Source organism: Dermochelys coriacea, chromosome 2, assembly GCF_009764565.3.
Source record: "Dermochelys coriacea isolate rDerCor1 chromosome 2, rDerCor1.pri.v4, whole genome shotgun sequence".
In the NCBI taxonomy this organism is placed as follows: Eukaryota; Metazoa; Chordata; order Testudines; family Dermochelyidae; genus Dermochelys; species Dermochelys coriacea.
Window position 1 is genome coordinate 195,602,154 of NC_050069.1, and position 13,385 is coordinate 195,615,538.

General features: G+C 40.0%; 1 protein-coding gene across 1 annotated transcript in view; it reads left to right on the forward strand.

Moving 5' to 3' along the window:
- The window catches only part of OSBPL10 (oxysterol binding protein like 10), a 187,123-nt gene that overhangs the window by 56,274 nt on the left and 117,464 nt on the right, over nt 1-13,385 (forward strand). The window contains exons 2-3 of the mRNA XM_038388596.2: nt 1,275-1,450; nt 3,689-3,768. Coding sequence (XP_038244524.1) covers nt 1,275-1,450; nt 3,689-3,768 — 256 coding nt within the window. The remainder of the gene's footprint in view (nt 1-1,274; nt 1,451-3,688; nt 3,769-13,385) is intronic.

The window sequence follows — 13,385 nt, forward strand, 5'->3', positions numbered from 1 at the left end:
ATATCGCCTATAAATGTACTCTCCATTGGTTTGCTGCATAAGTCATTCCTCTGTTCTCTCCAAGGCTTCCCTCAAAGCTGGGTGGGGTGGGGGGAGAGAGGGTGAAAAACACAAATTAAAGGACTTTTTGTAACTAGACATGTATCAAACTTAGTGGACTACACTTTTTGGAGCACTGTGTGACTTCCACATCATTAGCTGACTGTTTCACCAATCTTCTTAACATGTAAGCTTCAAATAAAGTGTTTACCTTGGGTAGTACTGCTTTAAGCAAACTCTTTTCATTTGGTCACATAAAACTTACTTTCTTGTCTCTCTATGCTTTCATCCTTTATATCTTCGATGACTCTCTGAATCAGTGACTGTTATCCAGATGGATTTTCTTTGGGACTGACACCTGCCTACTATTAGTTATTTGAATATCTGGACAGATGGGTTCCCCCCTGCTATTGGAACTTGATTGGCAGAATGACAGATTTGCTGACTTGAAGATGTCCCCACCCACTGCAATCCTACAGGCTGGCTTCTGTACTTCCTACTTTAATTTCTAATGGGAACTGGATGTCCATATCCCTTAGACCAGCCTTGAAAATCCTGGAACTTATGTGATATTGGAACTTGTGATATTTTTCCCTTCTGATTATATTTTATAATATCTTGTGTTCTGCTCAACCCTGTGCAAAAGCATTTGCATATTTCCTTTAAAAAAAAGCAATTGAGAGAAATGAGGGGGTCATGTTTGCATATATAATGAGGCAAATAAGGCCACCCTTTTGCATACAGTGCAAGTGGACACAGGTGGCTACAGAGGTGTCTCTGGGCATCTGGACAGATGATGTCATAAAAGTAGTAAGTGATTTGCCAGGCACAGGGGCATGTCACAAACCCAGAAGACAGGCATAAAATGCCATACTCACCTAGCTTTCCATTTTTGGCACATAGATATATTTGACAGGGCATCACATTTTGGCTCTTTTGGCACAATCTGTATTAGTGGTGGGGGGGTGACTTTCTTTAAAGAACACATTAATTAGAAACACCTGTTCCCATGTCCATTAATTGAACATGAACTCTTCTTTAGTCTCACCAAACTGAAATAAAGGTATTGTTTTAATACATTTATCCTCGTGTACAGGATACTATATAACAAAAAAATATTTTCCCCCTTGTTTAACACTTCTGTGAAATTTAAATTTAACCCATGTTTGCTTTTCAATAGCAGCGTGAAAAACTCTTTGAAAGAAAAACTATACAACTGTGGTTTCTTTGAACAGGTACTTTGTGCTGGATTTTGAGACTGGGATTCTGCAGTATTTTGTGAATGAACAAAGTAAAAACCAGAAGCCACGAGGAGCCCTGTCTTTAGCTGGAGCTATAATCTCTCTCAGTGACGAGGTGCCACACATGTTGGTAGTATACTTTGCTAATGGAGAGATGTACAAACTGAGAGGTATAGTAATCTACTAGCTACTTCTTAAACATGCTTATAAGACCAGCCTTTCCTCCCATTCTTGTAACTTTTTTCGTGTTTACCTTCTTTCCCAATTATGACAAAAAATACAGTTGAAGTTATGTTGATTTATGGCCACTTTATGGCATGCTAGACAATACAGTGGAAAAATAACCTGCAAGTTAGTATGTTGCCTTAGGAAATTATGCAGTCTGCTCTTATGGTGTCGTAACTATGGCATATGGATGGTGCACTACTGTTGGTTGGCTTTGTGTGACAATATTCAGTCCAATATACTTGTATTTAAAATAAAATAAATTGTGGTGAGGGTTAGGCTAGATTTAACAATTTAACCGCCAACTAGCTAGCCATCATATTTTAGAATCTCCTGTAAAGGAAACAGAAACCCTTTCGAAGAGGCATGAAGATTTGAACTCAATATTTAACTTGCATAGACATTTGGACGTGTAGCAAAGCAACAAAGGGATTTTCTGTCAAGGAGGCTTAGTTTTTGAATAGTTAGGATTAATGTCCTCATAACTTCTGCAATGCTCTGCCTACTGACTGAGATTTACAAGATTACACACAGCAGCATACTGCTTATTACTTATACTGGCAACATAGTGGATGAGAAATTTAATAAAGTATTCCCTCTTCTGTTCCCTTATCATTAAAATTAATTTGATAATTTGAATTACCATTAATCTGAGATTTAGCAGTATGTGTAATTTTGTATTTGTGTTCTTAACGTTGATATGGCATTTAATGATTCAAAGTGGTTTGCTAATAAGAATTTTTAGTAGTTGATACATCATAACTGAATTATACATGTAATACACTGTAGCTCTTATAGAATTCATACTGGTATACATTGCAAATACTGTTTTTCCAATGATTTTAAAGGTGGTGTGCAAAGGGGAGAAAAATTGAGCTTGTGCTCTTTTATGCTGCTTTCCGATGCATCAAGGCAGCATGTTAGGGTTTTTAGAGATTTTTAGTCAGACTATATAACTCTCTTACTTAGGGTGACCAGACAGCAAGTGTGAAAAATCAGGACGGGGGTGGGTGGGTGGGTAACAGGAGCCTATATAAGAAAAAGACCCCAAAATCAGGACTGTCCCTATAAAATCGGGACATAGACTATCTGGTCACCCTACTGAATTGAATTTACTTAAATTTTTTTTTGGGGGGGGGTTGGTAAAACTTAGCTAACTTCAGTGATTGATTAACTTGTGAGTGGAGGAAGACTTTGTTAAAGATTCGACATCCTTGTGCACTTCAATGTAATGGTTAAGTATTCACAGCTTCTGACACCCAACAGTCTTCCAGAAAAACTACAGAAAACCAACTTTACATTCTTGATATATCTAAGCCTGGATCTAAACTTGAAAGTTTTACTGGTCAAACTTTTAATTAGGGTTATGATTTATTTATTTTACTTTTTACCCAAGTAGTTATACTTTTGCAGACCTTAGTGTGGATAGTTATACTGGTGTAAAGACGGTTTCTTTCAGTACATGTATTCCATTTCCCATATGGGAATAGTTGTACCAATATAAAGTACCTTTACACAGATATAACTGCATCCACACTACAGGTGGGTTGTACTTGGATAGTTTAAAGTGGCACAGCTTTCCAGTATAATAAAAACCCTCCTTTAAAAAAAACCCCACCAATTTTAATTTTTTTAGGCTTCCTTTATATACCATAAAGAAGAAGGAGGGGAAAAAGGCAACTTTTTAAGGTCCCAAAAGAATATATTCTACTAAACTAATTATTTAATTGCATAGGGTACATACATTTTAAAACGGGTATATTTCTTACTCCATCTTTTCCACTGCAAAGTAAAAATAGTTAAATTGATTATTTGGGCTAATCTTTATTTGGGAGGAAATTTAAGAAAAAAAATCTCATTCACAAAGTAACTGTATTTTAATAAATAAGAGTTTTCACTGCATCATATGGATGAATTAACTGTGGAAAACTAGTTGTTTTTCTTTCTTCAGTCACAGTATCTTCTTAGGTTGAGGCTTAAGCCTGGTCTCAGAGAAAATTATACTGATTTAACTAAATTGGTTTAGATTGGTGCACTTTTATAAGGCCTGGTGCAATAAATAGACTTTTAATTTCACTTATGTAAAGTACTTTTAAACTGTTATCAAGTGCTGGAAACATTCCCTTTTCTGTAATGTCAATTGGTTTATGCGCAATTCTTGCACTTTTTTGTTTCTGTTCTAGCTGCTGATGCAAAGGAAAAACAATACTGGGTGACTCAGCTCCGATCCTGTGCCAAATACCACACGGAAGGTAATTCTAAGGTAAATAATAATGGGAAAGAAATAGCATGGCTGGCTATAACTGGGGTAAGTGAAGACAGGATAACATGGAAAATTAATCCATTAATAACAGCAGTCAACTTCTATTTGTATAGGTTTTTTTTTTTTTTTACATTTCTCTCAAAACCTTTCGTAAATAACAGAAGCTGGTGATGTCTGTTCTGCCTACATTTCAGCTTTAAGATAAAGTAGTATGAGTAAGTGTTGAGAGGGAGGTAGATGCACTAGACAGTGGAACTTGGGGATTTCCAAAGGGAATAAACATAGGAAGATATTGTGATTGCTTCATATCTTTTGGTTAATGTATGGCACTTCAGAGGTCTGAAGCATGTTACTAAACAGCTGGAATAATAAAGGTTTAATAGGTTAGAAAAGTAGCTGGGAAGTTAGTCCATATATAGAGTTGGGTATGAAAATGATTATACTGTATGATAAGGCAGCATATCAATGTGGTAGTATGAAAATTGTTTGGTTTCAAAGAATAATTGGTGGTCTTATCTGCTCCCAAAGTTAGATAAGAAAAAGTTGAGCTTGCTAACATTTTACAAATTGAAGTGTGGAAACCTTGAAAGACACGTAAAGTGAATATTGAGGGATAATATGCAATTTTTCTTCTTTTACAAAGAGCAGCCTTGGTTTGGAGGATAGATAATGATATATGGAGTCCAACCTCTGCCACTGGTTCAAATCTGGACCATCTATAGCTCAAGTTAATAGTTTGGTGATCTGTGGGTTTGCCTACACTAGTTTTTCAAACTTGAGATAATTGATTGCTAATTAACTAGAGTTAGCTAACACATTTTGTACACATTAGTCTGGACACTCCACAAATGTTTCTGTCTACCCTCTACCTAATGTAAACCATTTGTTTTGTGGAACAAATGTTTGTGAAGTGCCAAGACTAGGATGTACAAATGTGTTGGCTAACTCAAGTTAATTAGCATTCAGCTAACTTTAGTTAAAAGTTTTAGGGTAAGAATACCCTTTGTGAAGTGAGTTGGTAATCTCATTCCAGTTGTTAATAGTGGGCAGTTTCCCAGCATCTTTACTGATCCTTTCCTAGCTTTAAATACTAAGTTTTCAATTATTTGATTTTATATTTCTTTTTAGAAAAGTAGGCTTTTTTTATTTGTCACCTGAAGTGGATAAATCCTGATCTTGTTCAAATTCTCCTCTATTTTTTTTAAAAAAACCTCTCCTTTCTTGGTTCATGAAAATGCAAAATTGAAACTGCACTACATAAAATGGGTCACTTACAGGATAAAACAAGTGAATTTTCTAGATTAAAATTTTGATTTAAGGTGAACTGGGTGTCCATTGCATTTTAAACATATAATAATATTAGTGAACAGACCACAGAGGATGTATCTAAAATATAGATTAATATTAAAAATTCAGAAAGAAACAGAGAGGCTGCTTGGCTCCCAGCAGTAGTACATAGAATCATAGAATATCAGGGTTGGAAGGGACCCCAGAAGGTCATCTAGTCCAACCCCCTGCTCAAAGCAGGACCAAGTCCCAGTTAAATCATCCCAGCCAGGGCTTTGTCAAGCCTGACCTTAAAAACCTCTAAGGAAGGAGATTCTACCACCTCCCTAGGTAACGCATTCCAGTGTTTCACCACCCTCTTAGTGAAAAAGTTTTTCCTAATATCCAATCTAAACCTCCCCCATTGCAACTTGAGACCATTACTCCTCGTTCTGTCATCTGCTACCATTGAGAACAGTCTAGAGCCATCCTCTTTGAAACCCCCTTTCAGGTAGTTGAAAGCAGCTATCAAATCCCCCCTCATTCTTCTCTTCTGCAGACTAAACAATCCCAGCTCCCTCAGCCTCTCCTCATAAGTCATGTGCTCTAGACCCCTAATCATTTTCGTTGCCCTTCGTTGTACTCTTTCCAATTTATCCACATCCTTCCTGTAGTGTGGGGCCCAAAACTGGACACAGTACTCCAGATGAGGCCTCACCAGTGTCGAATAGAGGGGAACGATCACGTCCCTCGATCTGCTCGCTATGCCCCTACTTATACATCCCAAAATGCCATTGGCCTTCTTGGCAACAAGGGCACACTGCTGACTCATATCCAGCTTCTCGTCCACTGTCACCCCTAGGTCCTTTTCCGCAGAACTGCTGCCGAGCCATTCGGTCCCTAGTCTGTAGCGGTGCATTGGATTCTTCCATCCTAAGTGCAGGACCCTGCACTTATCCTTATTGAACCTCATTAGATTTCTTTTGGCCCAATCCTCCAATTTGTCTAGGTCCTTCTGTATCCTATCCCTCCCCTCCAGCGTATCTACCACTCCTCCCAGTTTAGTATCATCCGCAAATTTGCTGAGAGTGCAATCCACACCATCCTCCAGATCATTTATGAAGATATTGAACAAAACGGGCCCCAGGACCGACCCCTGGGGCACTCCACTTGACACCGGCTGCCAACTAGACATGGAGCCATTGATCACTACCCGTTGAGCCCGACAATCTAGCCAGCTTTCTACCCACCTTATAGTGCATTCATCCAGCCCATACTTCCTTAACTTGCTGACAAGAATGCTGTGGGAGACCGTGTCAAAAGCTTTGCTAAAGTCAAGAAACAATACATCCACTGCTTTCCCTTCATCCACAGAACCAGTAATCTCATCATAAAAGGCGATTAGATTAGTCAGGCATGACCTTCCCTTGGTGAATCCATGCTGACTGTTCCTGATCACTTTCCTCTCCTCTAAGTGCTTCAGGATTGATTCTTTGAGGACCTGCTCCATGATTTTTCCAGGGACTGAGGTGAGGCTGACTGGCCTGTAGTTCCCAGGATCCTCCTTCTTCCCTTTTTTAAAGATGGGCACTACATTAGCCTTTTTCCAGTCATCCGGGACTTCCCCCGTTCGCCACGAGTTTTCAAAGATAATGGCCAAGGGCTCTGCAATCACAGCCGCCAATTCCTTCAGCACTCTCGGATGCAATTCGTCCGGCCCCATGGACTTGTGCACGTCCAGCTTTTCTAAATAGTCCCTAACCACCTCTATCTCTACAGAGGGCTGGCCATCTCTTCCCCATTTTGTGTTGCCCAGCACAGCAGTCTGGGAGCTGACCTTGTTAGTGAAAACAGAGGCAAAAAAAGCATTGAGTACATTAGCTTTTTCCACATCCTCTGTCACTAGCTTGCCTCCCTCATTCAGTAAGGGGCCCACACTTTCCTTGGCTTTCTTCTTGTTGCCAACATACCTGAAGAAACCCTTCTTGTTACTCTTGACATCTCTTGCCAGCTGCAGCTCCAGGTGCGATTTGGCCCTCCTGATATCTTTCCTACATGCCCGAGCAGTATTTTTATACTCTTCCCTGGTCATATGTCCAACCTTCCACTTCTTGTAAGCTTCTTTTTTATGTTTAAGATCCGCTAGGATTTCACCATTAAGCCAAGCTGGTCGCCTGCCATATTTACTATTCTTTCGACTCATCGGGATGGTTTGTCCCTGTAACCTCAACAGGGATTCCTTGAAATACAGCCAGCTCTCCTGGACTCCCTTCCCTTTCATGTTAGTCCCCCAGGGGATCCTGGCCATCTGTTCCCTGAGGGAGTCAAAGTCTGCTTTCCTGAAGTCCAGGGTCCGTATCCTGCTGCTTACCTTTCTTCCCTGCGTCAGGATCCTGAACTCAACCAACTCATGGTCACTGCCTCCCAGATTCCCATCCACTTTTGCTTCCCCCACTAATTCTACCCGGTTTGTGAGCAGCAGGTCAAGAAAAGCGCTCCCCCTAGTTGGCTCCCCTAGCACTTGCACCAGGAAATTGTCCCCTACGCTTTCCAAAAACTTCCTGGATTGTCATGTATATTCATGTCTGAAAACAGACTTATTTGTAATTCAAATAAACTAAGGAAATTGCTTATTTTTCTAGGAACACACACCGTTTAGGGAAGGGGGCTCTCAAACTGTTCAAAGCTCATCTTAACAGAGTTATTGTCCGGCGGACCTACCTCTCTTTCCTGTTCACGATAGTGTGGACTACCTCCCCTTTGTTGCTGATCAAATTACACCACCCCTCCTGGCATCTGCATCAATTGCTTACGTGGGAAAGTACATTAAATGTTGTCCTGATTTTTCTTTAGTTTCATTTGAGTGCAGTTTAGCAGTTGGAAACATAGAGGAGAATAGCACCATGTGGCTAGCAGGCACTACATAAACAGCTGCTGGTTTGTGGACCAGAGTTCAGGAAACATCTGTTGAGGGAATATAGAAGTTAGAACATGATACCATGGTGTATTATTCAGTTACAGTATTACTAGTAGGTTTGCTTAGCAAATTACAAGTACTTGAATGCTACAATACTAAAACTCTGGAAGGAGCTAGTCTATATTATCCTTTTTTTCTTTGTTGAATGGGAAATGATCAGTCAGAAAATGTCATACAGTCTATTTTATATTGCTCTGTAAGGATCATGCAATTTTGCATGATGCAGTTCTGGTCTCAGGAAAGGAAAAGCAACAATGTATATTTTTCTTTTAAGCACAACACCAAAATTGTAATTCACAGTAGGATGTTTGTTAATTTCAGTCCCCTGCAGCATGCTCACAAGAGCAGAACACTCATAGACAATAGAGGAATGGCATGACAAACTTCATATGTATGAAGTTAGTACTAATCAAAAGCTACAATAAGTTTTTTGTTTTGGGCACACAGCTGAGGCTGGGATTTTCAAAAGTACGCAACTTAAGAGACATCAGTCCAATTGAAGCTCAATGAGACTTGTCCTCTTAACTTTGCAGTGATGACAAGCTTTAACTCAAGTGTTGCCCCAGACTCCTCTCCCATCCACATACTCTTAATTCAAGAGTAGTGGTGTTTTAACTTGAGATAGCTGATCCATCAGGGGCTGCAGGCTAAAACTTGAGTTAGAACAACTCAGTCAGCTGCTAACATGAGCACTCTGCATTATGGATTCAGGCTAGCTCCACTTAAGTACCACTGGACCTCAGATACTTTCCCCTACCTCAGCAAGAGAGAGACTTGCTGGTGCTAAACTGGGTGTCAGTTCCTGTCACCCCAGTCTGTTAGGCACCCAAACAATCTCAGCTCTGCCAGCCGTTAGTGCCTCCCTATAGTGCCAAGCCCCTATCACGAGATATCCATAGTAATTACCAAGTCCTCTGTCTCCAAAGAGACTTACTTACCACTGGAAGGTTACAACTCAAGATCAAGTCCTTTCTAACAACATCGCACTGTAATTTATTTATAGTGAAAACAAATACAGGTTTAGTAACAGAAAGAGATTCACAAATTCAAGTGAGTATTCAGAAAGGAAAGCAGCTTACAAATAAAACAAAAGTGTAATATGCTTCCAAAAGACTCATCATAACTTTGACGGGCTACACTCCTTTGAGAGAGTTTCTCACCCTCAAAGTCCTTTTGCAGAGCCTACAGATTTTTCAATCAAATCAGGATCCAGATTTTTCATGAACCACCTCCCTCCGTATTACAGGGTGTTTGTCAGTGAAATGGATAATCAAAGGGGATTCTTGTAGTTCAGTAAACCTTTGAAATGTATCCTTTTGAAGAGTACCTACAGATAAGCATTTTAGCATTGAGAGGGAAGAAAACAAAGTAAGAAAGGATACAGCCGTGGGTAGGAGAATAGACATAAGGAGGAAGGGCAGTGTGGATACCAATCTAATAGGTCATACTGGTGGTAGAATGTCTGTGCCTAATCGGGTACAGAATGTGAGCGAGGCCAAACTGCAAAAATTAAGATGTTTGTACACCAATGGGAGGAGGCTAGGTAACAAAATGGAGGAACTAGAGTTACTGGTGCAGGAAGTGAAACCAGATATTATAGGGATAACAGAAACATGGTGGAATAGCAGTCATGACTGGACTACGGGTATTGAAGGGTATGTGCTGTTTAGGAAAGACAGAAATAAAGCTAAAAGTGGTGGAGTAACATTGTATATCAATGATGAGGTCGAATGTAAAGAAATAAGAAGTGATGGAATGGATAAGACAGAGTCCGTCTGAGCAAAAATTACATTGGGGAAGAAAACTACTAGAGCCTCCCCTGTGATAGTGCTTGGGATGTGCTACAGACCACCGTGATCTAATTTGGATATGGATAGAGCCCTCTTTAATGTTTTGAATGAAGTAAATACTAATGGAAACTGCGTGATCATAGGAGACTTTAACTTCCCAGATATAGACTTGCAGACGAGTGCTAGTAATAATAATAGGGCTCAGATTTTCCTAGATGCGATAGCTGATGGATTCCTTCATCAAGTAGTTGCTGAACTGACTAGAGGGGATGCCATTTTAGATTTGTTTTTGGTGAGTAGTGAGGACCTCATAGAAGAAATGGTTGTAGGGGACAATCTTCGTTCAAGTGATCGTGAGCTAATTCAGTTCAAACTGAACAGAAGGACAAACAAAAATAAATCTGCGACTAGGGTTTTTGATTTCAAAAGGGCTGACTTTCAAAAATTAAGGAAATTAGTTAGGGAAGTGGATTGGACTGAAGAATTTATGGATCTAAAGGCAGAGAAGGCCTGGGATTACTTTAAATTAAAGCTGCAGAAGCTATTGGAAGCCTGCACCCCAAGAAAGGGGAAAAAATTCAGAGGCAGGAGTTGTAGACCAAGCTGGATGAACAAGCATCTCAGAGAGGTGATTAAGAAAGAGCAGAAAGCATACAGGGAGTGGAGGGATCAGCAAGGAAAGCTACCTTATTGAGGTCAGAACATGTGGGGATAAAGTGAGACAGGCTAAAAGTCAAGCAGAATTGGACCTTACAAAGGGAATTAAAATCAATAGTAAAAGGTTCTATAGCCATATAAATAAGAAGAAAACGGAAAGAAGTGGGACTGCTAAACACTGAGGATGGAGTGGAGGTCAAGGATAATCTAGGCATGGCCCAATATCTAAACAAATACTTTGCATCGGTCTTTAATGAGGATCTTAGGATCTTAGCATGACAAATGGGAATGAGGATATGGAGGTAAATATTACCATATCTGAGGTAGAAGCGAAACTCAAACAGCTTAATGGGACTAAATCGGGGGGGGGGGGGGGTCCAGATAATCTTCATCCAAGAATATTAAAGGAATTGGCACACGAAATTGCAAGCCCATTAGCAAGAATTTTTAATGAACCTGTAAGCTCAGGGGTTGTACCGTATAATTGGAGAATTGCTAACATAGTTCCTATTTTTAAGAAAGGAAAAAAAAGTGATCCGGGTAACTACAGGCCTGTTAGTTTGACATCTGTAGTATGCAAGGTCTTGGAAAAAATTTTGAAGGAGAAAGTAGTTAAGGACATTGAGGTCAATGGTAAATGGGACAAAATACAACATGGTTTTACAAAAGGTAGATCGTGCCAAACCAACCTGATCTCCTTCTTTGAGAAAGTAACAGACTCTTTAGACAAAGGAAACGTAATGGATCTAATTTACCTAGATTTCAGTAAGGCGTTTGATACCGTGCCACATGGGGAATTATTAGTTAAATTGGAAAAGATGGGGATCAATATGAAAATTGAAAGGTGGATAAGGAATTAGTTAACAGGGGGACTACAGTAGGTCCTACTGAAAGGTGAACTGTCAGGCTGAAGGGAGGTTACCAGTGGAATTCCTCAGGGATTGGTTTTAGGACCAATCTTATTTAATCTTTTTACCACCAACTTCGGCATAAAAAGTGGGAGTGTACTAATAAAGTTTGTGGATGATACAAAGCTGGGAGGTATTGCCAATTTACAGAGAGACCGGGATATCATACAGGAAGATCTGGATGATCTTGTAAACTGGAGTAATAGTAATAGGATGAAATTTAATAGTGAGAAGTGTAAGGTTATGCCTTTAGGGATTAATAACAAGAATTTTAGTTATAAGCTAGGGACGCATCAATTAGAAGTAATGATAGAGGAGAAGGTCCTTGGAGTATTGGTTGATCACAGGATGACTATGAGTCGCCAATGTGATATGGCTGTGAAAAAAGCTAATGCGGTCTTGGGATGCATTAGGCGAGATATTTCCAGTAGAGATAAGGAGGTTTTAGAACCGTTATACAAGACACTGGTGAGACCTCACCTGGAATACTGTGTGCAGTTCTGGTCTCCCATGTTTAAGAAGGATGAATTCAAACTGGAACAGGTACCAGAGAAGGGCTACTAGGATGATCCGAGGAATGGAAAACATGTCTTATGAAAGGAGATTCGAGGAGCTTGGCTTGTTTAGCCTAACTAAAAGAAGGCTGAGGGGAGATATGATTGCTCTCTATAAATATATCAGAGGGATAAATACCAGAGAGGGAGAGGAATTATTTAAGCTCAGTACCAATGTGGACACAAGAACAAATGGATATAAACTGGTCATCGGGAAGTTTAGACTTGAAATTAGACGAAGGTTTCTAACCATCAGAGGAGTGAAGTTTTGGAATAGCCTTCCAAGGGAAGCAGTGGGGGCAAAAGATCTATCTGGCTTTAAGATTAAACTTGATAAGTTTATGGAGGAGATGGTGTGGGACAATATGGCTTTGGCAATTAATTGATCTTTAAATATTCATGGTAAATTGGCCCAATGGCCTGTGATGGGATGTTAGATGGGGTGAGATCTGAGTTACTACAGAAAATTCTTTCCTGGGTATCTGGCTGGTGAATCTTGCCCATATGCTCAGAGTTCAGCTGATCGCCATATTTGGGGTCGGGAAGGAATTTTCCTCCATGGCAGATTGGAAGAGGCTTTTTTTTTTTTCGCCTTGCTCTGTAGCATGGGGCATGTATCACTTGCTGGAGGATTCTCTGCTCCCTGAAAGTCTTTAAACCATGATTCAAGGACTTCAATAGCTCAGATATAGGTGAGAGGTTTATCGCAGGAGTGGGTGGGGGAGATTCTGTGGCCTGCATTGTGCAGGATGTCATACTAGATGATCATAATGGTCCCTTCTGACCTTAATATCTATGAATCTATGATAAGACTCTCCTCCCATGCTGCTTGTTTCTGGGTGCCAGTGCCATGCTGCCTTTACATCCCCCTTGTTAACTTGTTTTTCCTGTTTACTTCACTTACAAATGTAACTCCCATTGTATTTGGCTTCGCAATGGTTAATTTATATTAGAGACAGAGATAGTTGAATAGCAAAAGACCTCTTTGCCCATTCTGCCTTGTTAGACTTTACAACATAATATCAGGAATATCTATAAGTCTTCTTACAGTGTTAATGCATACATTTCACAATGATGATGTCTCACTGGTTTTCATTTGATATCTCACATGACATGCTTTATAGCAGGGGTTCTCAGACTTTTGTACTGGTGACTCCTTTCACACAGCAAGCCTCTGAGTGCGACCCCCCCCCCCTTATACATTAAAAACACTTTTTAAATATATTTAACACCATTATAAATGCTGGAGGCAAAGTGGGGTTTTGGGTGGAGGCTGATAGTTCGTGACCCCCCATGTAATAACCTGCTGACCCCCTGAGGGATCCTGACCCCCAGTTGGAGAACCCCTGCTTTATAGTGAAATACTGTGACAACAATATATTAGGTGTAGTGCATTTCTCAGGCCTAATAAGAGTTGCTGACACAGAGTAGTGAGCCACCAATGGGTCTGTTTCATAATTCCCAT